At 40.9% G+C, this 14565-nt stretch overlaps 2 protein-coding genes across 2 annotated transcripts; one reads left to right on the plus strand and one right to left on the minus strand.

Annotated features, from left to right (window-relative positions):
* The first annotated feature begins 6288 nt into the window (after positions 1 to 6288).
* On the plus strand, positions 6289 to 9830 carry LOC306745552 (ubiquitin-conjugating enzyme E2 A). The gene is made up of 6 exons (XM_079228364.1): positions 6289 to 6445; positions 7648 to 7728; positions 7949 to 7974; positions 8285 to 8374; positions 8493 to 8581; positions 8756 to 9830. Exons 1-6 carry the CDS (start codon positions 6402 to 6404, stop codon positions 8882 to 8884), a joined length of 459 nt encoding a protein of 152 aa, XP_079084490.1. The 5' UTR covers positions 6289 to 6401; the 3' UTR covers positions 8885 to 9830.
* A 112-nt stretch (positions 9831 to 9942) lies between these two features.
* nkrf (NFKB repressing factor) lies at positions 9943 to 14093 on the minus strand. Its single transcript, XM_079228316.1, has 2 exons — positions 13976 to 14093; positions 9943 to 12803 (listed from the first exon to the last, which is right to left on the minus strand). The coding sequence occupies exons 1-2, from the start codon at positions 14064 to 14066 to the stop codon at positions 10555 to 10557; spliced, it is 2340 nt and encodes a 779-aa protein (XP_079084442.1). The 5' UTR covers positions 14067 to 14093; the 3' UTR covers positions 9943 to 10554.
* Positions 14094 to 14565: the final 472 nt, after the last annotated feature.

The raw sequence follows: 14565 nt of genomic DNA on the forward strand, positions 1-14565 counted from the left end.
CAATGCATTCAGTGTGCAGCAGCTCATCCAACTGTATGCAAGTGATTCAGTAGCAGTTCGGAGAACAACGCTCAGACCACAGGCCTTCAGCAGATAATATTTATGTGGTATTGAACACTATGTGCAAGCTGAGCAGCTATTGGTTTACCTCCTGTTCAGTAGAACAATGCAGCTTGAGATTGAATACCTTTAGAATGGAAGCTTGAAGACAGGAAGTCACATTATTAAAAATCAAAAAATGTAATCAAATGTCAAATGCTCCTTTGCCGTTTGAGTGTTTATGTTGGCAATTACTCTAAATTAAAAGATTGGGAAGAAATACATACATTTGTGAACCAGATTTAAACCTAACTGTGTCTTTCCGCTGTTTGCTACCTGGAAACGGTGCTGATGAGACATACAGTGGCTGTTGAACAGATAGGCAGGGGCTAGCTGTTGTATTCACATTACGTCTACTGCTGCCGATACACACATACAGACTGCAAGTCATTCATTATTAAATACAGAGAGCAGGCCAACAATCCAGGTCATCCACATCACACCTCTGTGGGCTGTAAAAGCTACCTGCAGTCAGATACTGGCAGAAAGCATTCATTGTTACGCGACGTCACTGAACCACATAACTGCTGTTTCTCATAGAGACGTCTTATCGTAAACAATCGCTGAGGTTCTGAAAAGGCCATCTGTGTCACACCAACTAATTCAGGGCCAAGAGCATGCCTGCTTCAGTGTGCGCCAACAGCCAGCAGCTTTTCACCCGAGAGCTCTAGTTTATCTCAAGCTCATTATTAATAAAATGCCATGAGGCCCTAAGAGCATATTGCTCTGTCACTCAGGGCCTAGATTATAATACCCATTGCCTGCATGCAGTTAAATAATTTAACCAGCCTGAGGACTCCCTGTCACTTTGAAATTAACCCAAAAGGGGGAAAAAAATAAAATAAAGAATAACTGACAGGGAAGACAGACACTTGCCTCTCAGCAGATATGATGAGCTGCCTGAGCTCACTGCAAATTCTGTTAACTCTGTCTTTGCTTGCGTTAGTCATTTGTTGAAAGAGTTTGTTGAAAGTTGAATGAGGAAAGATCCTTTGGCTTCTTCGAGCAAAGCTTGCACTTGGAATCCAACCACCACTGGCTGAGCTGACTCATGAAAGGCCTCTGTGAACCACTCACTGCTACCTCATTAGCTCCAAGAGACATGAGAAATGACAGGGTGAAATATCATTATGCGCCAAAGTTGCAGGTTGAGCCATTTTCTATTTTTGTTCGGAGCTACTTTGTGTGGTCAAACTACAGTAAGGTAGAACACTTCTCTCCCTAATGTAGTTACACATACATCAGGGATACGGCTCACTACACTGTGTGCTTACGTGGACCTCGGCGGGAGTCGTAAAAATATCGAAGTAATGTGGTTAACTAATCTGATGATGTCAACATGCTGCCAGAGTGGACGCGTTATACTCTGATTCATCATACAGTATTCTTCCTACAGACAAAGTATATTGCGGCTAAGGGGTTCTTTTACTTTCCCTGGTATCTGGAGGAACATAATCTAATGTGAAATGCATCATCTCTCTGCAACAATAAGCAAATTTCCCAAAATGTCAAGCTATTCCTATAAGTAAAACTATTAACACTTTTTGACCAATACAGTCTATTCCCACTTGATTATCACAACAAACTTGACTGCTGAATAAATAAATACTCAATAACTAAACTATAATACTGCATTTAAACAATGATATACTTAAAACACAAAGTCACATTGTCCTCTTTTCGCATGCTAAAAATAGCTTGACTGGAACACTGCATTACATCATGACAATGCTCAAATTCATGGAGAAACTCTTGTCCAAGTCACATGCTTGTGAGACCGGCAGCATGAGAGCAGAGTGAGGTGACAGGTGGAATTTCCCTCGACTCTCCTTTCTCTCTGACGTCAGGTCCAGTGGCAGCGGTTTACTGCTGCGATTAAACATGTCCGACAAGGTGATATTCAGGTGTCAAGAGTCTAAGGTTGTGAAACAGCAGCGTACAATTATGGAACTCTGCAAACAGCAGTTCCCCTGAGAGCCCTCAACAGAAAGCAGGCCAACGTGAGGTATGTTTTCTGCACATGAAAAGGGGGAAGTTCTACAGTTTTATTTCTCTTTTCACAAGTCGGTTCCTGCATTTTTGCAAGTCATTTGAGGTGTCAGCCATCTCGTATGATTGTTTGTTTAGTCGAAGCATAAGAACATTGCCATCTTGTGGTTGTTCCTAAACTACCAAGTTACACCTAATGTCATTGCTTACAGCTGGGATTAAGAAAATGTGTTTTCCTCGTTTTAGCAAGCAAGTACACTTTATTTGCAGCAGCATGTGTGAACACTCATCATTAAATCTCTGGGTTAAACAATGTCACAATAGTTCCTCAATACTCAAATATGTCTGAACACAGTTACAGGGGGTCGACTTGTTTTTTAAAGATTACCACATATGCCAACTTGCAAAAGATTGCCAGTAACTTGCAAGGCCACTCTGAAAGCTTGTGTGAAACTGCAGTGCTGCTTTCTAAATAGGATAAAAGCTCAGATCTTCTTTTTGTGTAGCCAAATCAATATCCAGCAGCCCATTAAGGCCGGCGGGTACGTCTTGGGCAATAAGAAGTGTCTAATGTCTGAGGAGCTCCTCGTCACTGGAGGGAGAACAGCACAGGAAGGCTCTCCATTATTGCCCTTGGTCAGATGGTGACATCACTGTCACAGGATAAGAAGGCTACCGGGAACTGCTTTAACCTCAACCAGACAGTCTTCTGTCTGCCGTGCACACACACACACACACACACACACCCACACAAACACCCACACACAGTATAGAATTCAAGCTACCAAAGCAGAGAGGACAGGGGAAGAAGAGAGGCTAAATATGTGGACAGAAGCATGGAAGGATGTTTCTAAAACAAGGGCACACGCTAAAAAAGAAAAAAAGAAAACAAGACAACCCTACACTGGAGTATTTTTGGAAAGTCTTGCTCTGGATAATTGATTTCAGGGGAAGTTTCCAGTTATGCACAAGCCTCTGCCAGTGTTCCCACCATAGGAAGATTGTAAGGGGAGAGCGGGTGGGTGAAGGGTTGGTGGGTCCAGCTGGTCCCGTCTCTAGCGGGACTGACGAGCTCAGGGCTCGTAACTCTTCGCCTCCCTCTGCGTCACAGCCGCCTCCTCTGAAGGGAGCAACTGGAGTCGACCAATGAGATTGTGTTTGTCCGTCCCATGATACAAGCATCTTAACTGAAAAATGTAAACATCTGGCAAACATTTAGACTTGCCACAAAATAGAGTTGATCAACTAGACTAAAGAGAAAAACATTTTTGCTGTGAATCTCAGACATATATTTGTAGAAATTGAGAAAAACATAATTTATATTTGTCCTCCGAGGAAGCTAAATGAGTATTTCAGACTCCGTCTCAAAGCAACTCTCTTATTTTAGTCAATATATTCAGTCTGAGGCCTCTTCATTTGAATGAGTGAAAATTAGGAAATATATGGATATAATAGAAAATGAATAACAATCTCTGAGAGCCCAAGTTACCATCGTTGATCAAAACTGCTTAATTTATGCAACCAACAGTCTGAGGCAAAAAAAAACAAGCGCTTTACTATAATTGAAGACTTCAAAGAAAATCCAAAGGCATTTTTGTGAAAAAACAGACAAACTGAATGATTAGTCTAAATGCATTCGATCATTCGATGGATTAATTGATTTAACACCAATTAACTCTAATAAGAGGCCTAACATCTATGCTTGTTAAAACTTATTCTGAGGGGTTATAAAAACAGTAGATTAACAAGGTTCCATGTTTTCAAGAAAAGACTACAAATGGCGTCAGGGTCAAGACTCACAATTTATCTGACTATGTTAGATGAAACTAGAGCTCTTTGTTCATAACAACTATTAGTATTAAAGCTCTGAGCACAAATAAGCACTACAAACTGTACTGACATTCCTCTTCATGTCTATCTTACAAATAAGTGGTTATTAGATGTAGCTGTAGATTGTCGAGGGGGCATCTCTGAAGCACTTAATTGTGCAGATTTTCATCACACTCACACACACACGCGCACACACACACGCGCACACACACACACACACACACACACACACACACACACACACACACACACACACACACACAGTCACATGATGACCAACACAAAGGGCAGACACAGAAATGGAGTAGTATGTATCCCAGATGACAGTAGTATCATCATGAGTTCAGTCATGCTTATTTAGCTGTAGTGTGATCACTTTTTGTGTACTGAGTGAAGGCAAAGTGCAATAAAATACATAAACTGCTAGAATATTGTACAAATCAATAATAGCTTAAAGTAATTTAACATGAAAAGCACCATGAACAATGTCATCAGCATAACTCCAAAGAGTTCTCACATAGGCCTAGTACAGATATTCGGCCCGCATTGTTAATTAAGGCTACAAGAAAGTAAACAATAAGTATAAAACATGCTCGACTGGACTCACCCTGGTAGAAGATGTCATCACACGTCCTGGCGTCATGCTCCCAGTTAGTGTCTATCCTCTGTCCTCGTGAAAACACGCTGTCGTTAAAGGGGAGACAGACGGTACTATAGCTCCATCATCCCACAGTCACCCGTCGACTTAAACATCCTGCTGCGTCCGTGTGCTTTCTGACACAAGGTTGCAGTTTTCTTCGACAGGGGCTGATGCGTGGGGAATTCCTAACAGTCACATTTTCCTGGGAAATGATTGGCCCGGTAGCAGAGTTTGTCTAGCTGTAGCCTCGTACTAGTAAAGGGGAATCAGGAGTGGTTTCAGTTGAGAGCAATATATTATCGAGGGACGAGGGTGGATTAAAAGGCGCTATGACAAAATAAAGAAAGTGGTCGCGACATGTCCTATTGCTTAAAATGTAAATAATGACCAATATATTTAGTTTTTTTACGATAAGGATATTATTAACATGTAAACCATTACTGAAACGTAGGTAACCATTAAACAAACTGTTATCTAAGCGACAGCTAGGTTAACGTTAATGTTAATAAACCGTGACGCGGTCACAGGTGTCACTTTAAAGGCAATTTTGTCAACAGCTCAACGCGATTTAGGTCAAATTAAGTTGCGGACGAAAAGACAAAAGCGGTTGTAGGCTTCAAGCTTGCGTTGAAGTTGTTCTTTTTAGACGAGTTTGTTTTCCTCCACCAGACAACGATAAGTGTTAGCACAGGGAGAAAAAAGTGCAAATGGGCATCTTCCGGGAAGGTCCAAGCCCTTGTGAGATGAGAGCAGTCGAGGATAACTCCTTAACGGGCGGGGTCTAAAGCACCGTGAGATTCCCAGAGAAGGACGAGCGAGAATTACAATAGCTGTATCAAATAGAATGAAGTACTCACCAATCCTAAATATGAATGTGCTTCTCTATATTTGGGATATATATAAGGAATTATTATTTTAACCTTGGACAAAAGTACGTTCCCATACCGGGAGTCGAACCCGGGCCGCCTGGGTGAAAACCAGGAATCCTAACCGCTAGACCATATGGGAAAGATATCATATTTTCTTGTCTGTCTGAATAGTTACATGAACTGACATTTAATGAAAAGGAAATTGCATGTATTTGCAGTGATCTGATAAACCAACAAGCTTTAGTTATTACCATGATAGCTACACACTCATGGTACACACGTTACATTAAAGGCAATCTTATCCTTGATTGTTTTGTCGCGTAATAAACACTTGAGGACTAGGTACCATCTAGTGGTCTTTAACTGTTACTGTTGATTGAATACAGGATGTCAGCCATAAACAACTTGTGTTGGTAACGGTTATTGGTTATACCCAAAGTAAATAATGTAATATGAATTTAATTAATTGATACATTTCCGAAGAAACAAATAAATATGACGAACAAAGGAGGGATCAAACCTTAAAATCACACGAATTGTTACAGTGTTCAAAACAAACTAAATATGGGTGCTAAACATATGACGTAATTCCATTTGGACTAACACAAGTTTAGAGACGAGGTTTATCCACTGTATACAAATATTTTTAGCTAAGTATATTATGACCTGAAACTGGTTCACACAAAAAAAAAAAGGCATACCCTACAGTACTTCTATCAGTGATACGTTCATCGTGGATTCATGTGTTTATCACAGCTCACCAATTCACAGCCTGTCGGTTAAAATACCCTCCTTTTTCTAGCTTGAATGGTAGCGCCCGTAGACTCGCACAGGCAGCCAAATATTTGACAAACTAGCAATGGTTGGCTAGTCAGTTAGGAGTTAAAATAACACACCGAGAAAAATATAGATATTTCCCTGACACATAACCCGTTTACGTTTATGCCAAGTATTTAGGTGTCCGCGTCAACAGGATGTCAACTCCAGCAAGACGACGTTTAATGAGAGATTTTAAACGGTAAGCGACAGGAAACCATCAGCGAAGTAAGCTAATAGCATAGGCTAACGTTAGCTTGTTAGCGTTAGCCCATAACTGCTCCTGAACTACAACTCTAATAATACAGAACACATATAAACACTGGTGGATTATTTGTTAGCGAGGGTACTGGATGTTAGTTTTGCGGTCGTGTTAACTAGTTAACGGCTGGTCACAGATTAACTGGTAACGATGATGGTAACGTTACTGGCGACCAGCGTTGGCGAGTAGCAACGACGGTGTTGTGCAATTCATGGTCACTGATCGCTGTCGTGTGTCGATGTTTTTAAACAATGTAACATAATATGGTCGCCTTTCCCGAAACTGTCAGTGGTTATGTTTATACGTAGTGTGTGTGTGTGTGTGTGTGTGGGCTGGCTCATTGGTATGTATTTGTAACTGGTTATACTGGAAAATGCGGTTCAGGTCGGTGGCCAGATGGCCCTTCACAGGCAGATGAAAGGTTTGGGTCTAGGGAACACTGTCCAAATACACGATGATCAAGGGATCTCCGATTCCCGGGCCCCTGATAGATCACTATATAAGCCTGAGGATAAGCAACCATCTGCCAGGCAGTCACTGAAGATCTGCAGACCCTTCAGCACAGTCCGCTACTGCACATGGTTTCTTATCTACAGTATGTTCCGACTAAACAGAACTGATTGTCACAGACAAAGGCCTAGAGTTGATCCTGGTTTGCCCACTTTCTAAAACAGCACAGTATTTATCTGACGACGTGACTAAAGGACTAGACTTCAATAAACGGTCACTAAGAACTTGGCTGGAATGGCCAAGCAGGTAAAGGCATTGTCCATTCTCACTGAGATACAACAGTACACTATAGACAACTCTATTTTCCACTGTACAATCTTACAACAGTATGATTTATATCATTATATTACCAAAACAGACATTCCAGATGAGTAATTAGCATTATAATCATGTTTCCTTTGTGGATGTATGTCCAGCTGTAAATCCTGGAGTGTTTTCTATTAAAAAATGTGCAAACTCTCTCCTTGAGCATACAATTGCCCACCCGGCCTTAGAAATGGAACGTGGGGCTTGTACTCCTGTTTTCATATTCAATAGAGCCTTGCTGTCTGCTGATTTAACTTCCATCTGTTTTGCTCATTGGAATATCACCTGTATTTTGTGATAGCATTGTGCTTTTTTTACTCCATTAGACTGCAAGAGGATCCTCCAGCTGGAGTTAGTGGGGCACCATCAGAGAACAATATCATGGTATGGAATGCTGTCATTTTTGGGTAAGTCAAGTTAATTTGTTAAATGTAATTCATTACATTTATTTTAATAATCAGTTGTTTTGTAGAAATTGTCACTGCTTGTTTTTGAATACAAAATGTGATAATACTGTAGTTTGTCAGCAGATGTTGTGAGTATTTAAAATGAGGGTATGAAAAGTGAATTGGATGTTTTTGTTTTTGAAAGTGATGATCGACCGCTTCTTTTTTACCTCTCTTTTAGACCCGAGGGAACACCTTTTGAAGATGGTAAGTCCTATAAAGCTCTTTATATTCAAAAATGTCCAACCCCCATTATGACATTACTCATTATTATTCACGAGGACCCCATCATTGGACGTGGGAAGTTAAATTGCATTGATTGGTATGGTAATGAGTAGATTTTAGATGATGCCTTGAATTTTAAATCAAAATCGCCAGAACCAGATCAAATTGATACATGCATTTTCTTGTTGGCTAGATTACTGTAATGCACTGTAACACTGTTACTGTTCCTGATATAAACTGTTAGTAGTTAATGTATCTCAATTAATAAAATTCTGTTTCTTCTTACTTTCAGGAACCTTCAAACTTACCATTGAATTCACAGAGGAATATCCAAATAAACCACCAACAGTGCGATTTGTCTCAAAAATGTTTCATCCAAATGGTATGTTAGTAATATATAGCACTATTTAAATTGCAGAAATTGCATTTTGTTCCACATATTTTTTTTATGTAATAAAATGATGTATATTTTACATTATATTATGTGTGCTCCTTCGCAGTGTATGCCGACGGCAGCATATGCTTAGATATTCTTCAGAATCGTTGGAGTCCAACCTATGATGTCTCTTCAATCTTAACTTCAATACAGGTAATCTAACATTCCTTTATGTAGGTAAACACATTGTGTGCCATTAGTTGACGTGACAAAGAGAAATAATACCCACATCATTTTTATAAACAAGTACAAGTAATGTATACGTTATGACTGTGTTATGTCATAAACCTTCATTTGAAAAAAAAAAAATTGTTGTGTATTTTTAAGTCTTTACTGGATGAGCCAAACCCAAACAGTCCAGCCAACAGCCAAGCAGCCCAGCTGTACCAGGAAAACAAGCGGGAGTACGAGAAGAGGGTTTCTGCTATTGTTGAACAGAGTTGGCGTGACTGTTGACCCCCCCGTTATCGCTCGAGTATGAACAGTGTCCGGCCCAGAATCAAGAAACCACCGATCAAGAAAACAGCTGATCTCACAGAAATAAAATGACACATTTTAAAATCCTTCTCAGTATATTTGTCCCATAGCTGTTGCTAAGTTTGTATGCTGTTGTGTTGTGGCATTCATTCATGCCAAATGCTATTGTTGGGCTATAGCGTATGTTTGTTAAAAGTAAATGTACCTTGTTATATCTGGGTTACTTACATGCACCAACTCTTTTCTTTAAAAAAAAAAAAAAAAAAAAGGCAATAGCCAGTCTGTCACTTTACTATTCGTTTATTTTTTTTTACATGAAGTAGACTGTTTGGATGACACAGTGACAGTTAATTAGACGTGCTTGCTGTGTGGTTTGCTGTGTAGATACCGATGGTACATATTTACAAAAAAACAGCTGTTCATGGGTGTTTCTCCTGTTTCAGTGGCCTCACTTCTTTTGGTTTCGTTTCCATCTGTCCTTTGAATGCCTTTCAGAGGGATAGAAATTTAACCTGGCATGGACATCCATCCCTCTAACAAGTTGTCAGCTCAACAGATGCCTTTGGGCGTCATTTTTATCTCAACTGTTCTTGTAAAGCTATGCCTTTGAGTTTATAAAAAACTTTCTAGATATTGGTGAATATATAGCTATATGTCCCACTTCAACACAGAAACAAGATATTTAGTTCCCTTTCCGGGCACTTAACTTTGTTTCATGCAGTTTCATAATGCTGATATTTAAAGGCTGTGTGAGAAAATTTCTATGCTATTTTACAATCTTACAAATCAGCTGACATAATACTGTTTAAAAACAGGAAGTTGTCCGTTTTCAGATTATAAAACTTTGCACTGGTAACCCATGTAACAAACTGTACATTTTCTTGTAAATAAAATAAATATACATCAGTTGTCTGTTACTTTAACTCTCAATACAAAAATATCCATCTGATGTCATCAGTTTAAATTTATTCAGTCGTTACAGCTGTGAAAACAAGCAGACAAGTCAACTGTACTCACATAAACCAACACATCTGACATTTAACAAAGATCACAGCTTACAGTTTCCATGTAAAGATTTTCTGATAATGGATGCAGCTTGTATTTGTAGAATGACCTCCAGGTGTGGAAAGAGCAGACCGCATTGCTGGTAGAGAGATAGAAATGTATCACTACATTGAGACTGATATGAGCATCGAGCTACAGTTTGATGCTTCATGAGGCAACTATCTACAATGTTCAATAACAAGCAGTGAAAAGCTGCATTTTCTGCAAAGTTCCTTAAATAGCCACAAAACTAAAAGTGGAATTTGGTAATAAAGAAGCAATTATTTTTAAAATAACTTCTCATTCGTAAAGTAATGACATACCACACAAAGTATTGAAGCTTGTGCAAAAGTTAAACAAATAGACGTGGAATGGCAGGAGACAAAAAAAAAAGACAAATCACTTATTCTAAAGCCCCTGCTAAAGCTGAAGTACAATTCATGGCAAAGGAATGCAGAAACCACAGGTGATCCCTGAAGGATTCTCCTTTATTCATGTGTGTTGTAAGTTTGTCACATACAAGTATAAACACAGCATTTACGCTTGAGTGTGATTTGTACTGAAGTTTAATGGATATCCAATGTTTTTTTTGCCCTGCATGCATGTCAGTGAATGGCCTGAGGTTTTACAAGCTCGTATCGTCCCACCTGTCCCTCTTGTAAAAGCTGACCAATGAGCTGGTCTTTGTGTACTTTGCGACTGACAATAAGGAACCTCTGCCGTCCCTGTCCGTACGACTTGCTTCGTAGGCCGTATTTCTGAGATATCTGGTGGATCTGTTTGCGTTCGTCGTTGGTGAGGTCAGTGGAGAATCGAAGGTCATCCTGGCGGTCTGAACTGGCGTAGTTACGAATGATATCCTCTATGTCACGCTTGCTGAGCTGGTTTCCGGTTTTGTTTGTCTCCATACCAAAACCTTCTCTGGAGAACTGCTCCTTCACTTTGATAGGTTCTGCGATCCCTTCCCCGTCTCGGCCCAGACCACCTCCTTTCCATCCCATCTTGCGGAGCAGCTGGTTTCCGATGTTGTCTTCCTTAATCTCCTGCTTTATGGCCTCCTCGCCGGAGCGAGCCAGGATCTGGGATCGCGATATGGCGTCGCCGTGACCCTCCTTTCTGAGGTTGGATTTGACCACAGCCTGTGTCAGCCTTAAGGTGGTCAAGGCCTCCTTTGCTGCAATGTGCTTCACTATTTTCTTGGGTCCAATTCCTGCTGCTACATACTGTCCTTCCAAATAAACCTCACACCTCCATCGATGATCAGGCAAAACTGTGAACTTGTAATCAGCAGTCACTTTATTAAACTGCGCTGTGTCATTTATGATACAGATTGCATTGTCAGAGTTTTCCAGGATGACCAACTCACTCAGATGCTTCTTTTTGCCAATCTGTTGTCCAAAGCGTCCACCAGAATCTGATTGATTATTTCCTCTGGAGTATTGTGATAGTTGTTGCTGCTGTTGTTGCGGCTGCTGCTGTTGCTGCTGCTGCTGCTGCTCTCGTTGTGCCTGGTTCATCCGAAGTTTCCTCACAGCGTCTTCAGCCGCTAAATGCTTTGAGCTTTTTTTGGTACCTGTCGACTGCGCCACCAGCTCACCTTGCAGGAAAACACTGCACAGCCAAGCAGTGTTGTTGGGGAGCACGTCAAACTTATAGTCTACCTTCATGCGATTAAAAGCTGCGGAGTTGTTGAGTATGCAGATGGCATCGTGCGCATTGTCCATAACCACAAACTCTGTCCAGTGCTTACGTTGGTCAGGCTCGTATTGGCCCTTAGAGCTGGGTGTCGGTTTATCCTCTGGGTTTCGGAGTGCAGGTAAAAAGCCAGGGGTTGGGCTGTGCGTCTGGCACACAACTATGTCATTGACTACCAAGTGTCTGTATTTGCGCTGCACCACACGAATCTCAACTGTTTTCAGGAAGAGTTTAACAGCCTGCTCAGAGGCCCGGTCCCTCGCTCCATTTTTACTCCCAGAGTAACCGGTGGCAAGATACACACCCTGACATCTCAATTCACAGGCGTAACCATCGGTTGGTATTTTCCTGTTCTTCGGTAGGTCGGATTGAGGAATGTCCTTCAGGTTGACGTAAATATACTCAGGATTAGTCTTGCAGGCCTGAATACTGCGGCTCAACATGAAATTATAGTTTGGCGATTCACTTCCAGTAATGAACATCGGGTCCCTAAATGCAACAGCCAATGCAGCCGCTACACTGGAAATCAGCCTTTGCTTCTCATCCAATGTTGGCTGAGTTATAGTAATAGGCTGAGATGAAGAAACAGACTGAGAAGTGGTGGGACTGCTCCTGCCTGGGCTGTTGTAGACTCTGCTGAATGGCCTGCTTGATGCCGGCCGGTCCAGATGACTGAATCCCAAACCCTGACGTCCTGTATCCCAGCCTCCTGGTCTGCTCGCTGCCCCGTATCCATTGTATCTGTGGGGCTGAGAATAGGAATCTGAACCTTGAGAGGAGTGAGATTCATACTTGGCTGAGTAGTCCTGCTCTGTTTTCACCATAAAGTTTGAAGTGGGCAAACGTCCTCCATAACCCAACCCACTTGTGCTCCCTGAAAAAATCTCTCTGTCTCTGTGGGAACCCCAAGAGTCAGAACTGTGCGATGGCACTCTGTCAAAAGCAGGCCTCAGGGAGGAGGAGCCCTGCGCTCTGCTGGTGCCGCCGTAGGTAGAGCGCTCAGAGTCCCACTGTCTCGCACCAAACGACTCACTCCTCCTGCGCTCCTTATCGTTTTCCTTCTCATCAGTGCCAGTTCCTCCACTGACAAAGTGTACAGGCTCAAATCGAGGTCTGGAACCAAATTTTGACATAGGCATTTTCCTCATTGGCTCGTCTCCTGCAAAAACATAATAAAAGTTTTAAAAAATTATAATAAAAAAAGTGTCCAACTTGACTTCAATAAATCATCAACTAAGATGGGCACAATGTGGTTAATGTCATAAAAGTCCCATGAAACCTGTTTGTAGGTGCGATTTCATTCTTTTCTTCAAACGGGATGTTGTGGCAGAACTCAATGGTCAAGTTTCTGAAGTTGGCAGGTCAAAGACTGTAGAACGGGCACAAATTGTAATTTGCCTCCTTAACCATCCCCATTTACAGAGGAGGAATATGTGCATTTCAAAGTGTTGTGCTACGCAGATCTGAGCCTTTAACGATAAGTCTGGTGATCGTCTGTATTTTTCTTATCGTCAACAAATCCCATGAAAAGTGAATAGCACTTTAACAGTAAATATATCCTTCTACAGAGCAGTCTTTGTAGAAGGATATATTTACTGTTAAAGTGCTATTCACTTTTCATGCATCACTCTGGAAACAGGTTCTCTATAAGGATGTGTGCACATCAGTATGTGCACACATCCTTACAGAGAACATGTTTCCAGAGTGATACATTTTGTATGTTAAGATGACGGCCATATTGTCTGCCCAGAGAATTCTGTTTACATTCCCCCTGATGCAAATGTAAAGCACTATAAAGCACAATAAACCTTATTCCTGTGTGCCATAGACTCCAAAAACACATTTCTTCAAAACGATGAGCATGTGCACTGTAGTTTATTTACGTTAATCCTACATACTTTCTCCTGCTGCAGTAAAACTCAGTAGTGCACCAAAATGCAGCTTAAAATGGTCTGTATCTAGGCTAATGCAATACTTTACCCCAAAAACATCAAATCCCAATTAATGAACGTTTTAGATAGATAAATACTTTATTCATCCCCAGGGGGGGGATTTGTTTGTAGCAGCAAGCAAAGCTACAGAGTAAACATACAAATATTAAGTATGAAAAACACGTACTTATATATATATATATATATATATATATATATATATATACACACACACACACACACACACACACACACACACACACACACTACAATGTCTAACAGTAGTTATACATGTGTGATCAAAATGTATATATTTGGGAATATTTGGATATTAAGATGTGAGCAGCAAATCACAAACAGCAGATAATAAAAAGACGATACAACATAGATCAACACTCACTGCCATCAGAAGAAGTAGGTCTCTTTTTTGCTTCAGAACTAGGACTTGGGTCAAAGGAGGGCATTTCGCCAGTGTCAGTCCCTTCTGCCATCACCAGCACCGTCCAAATCAAATCCGGGCCATACCTGTTATTGAGGCAAAATATGTTGGACATTAATTACATGAATGGATGAAATACAAACACACACAAGCAATATCTAGAGTTAATACTCCATGCTGCCTCTGAAGGCTCAAAACATCCCGTGGAAATCAAACACCACCTGCCAGCAGCATGCAGGGACCGAAACACAAACTATCGATACGTGCCTGGACAAAACAACTAATATTGTAATACTAATACTAGAAATAAAGTATAAGATGTTATTTGAACAGAAGGAAATACAGTTGCATTTGGCACCAAAACAAGGCCCTGACAGAATGACGCAGTAGGCCGACAGAGTTCCTTTCTCACAAGTAAACGTGTTTAAACAAACACACATAAACATTTAAATGTGCGACTTATTACGCGCTAAATTCCTACCTTAAGGTGTAGCCTTTGGTCCGATTTGTACCCCTGTCCCTCGGCTGCGGAAGAGACGGTGCATGTATTC

The sequence above is a fragment of the Taurulus bubalis genome (assembly GCF_910589615.1).
Source record: "Taurulus bubalis genome assembly, chromosome: 13".
NCBI lineage: Eukaryota > Metazoa > Chordata > Actinopteri > Perciformes > Cottidae > Taurulus > Taurulus bubalis.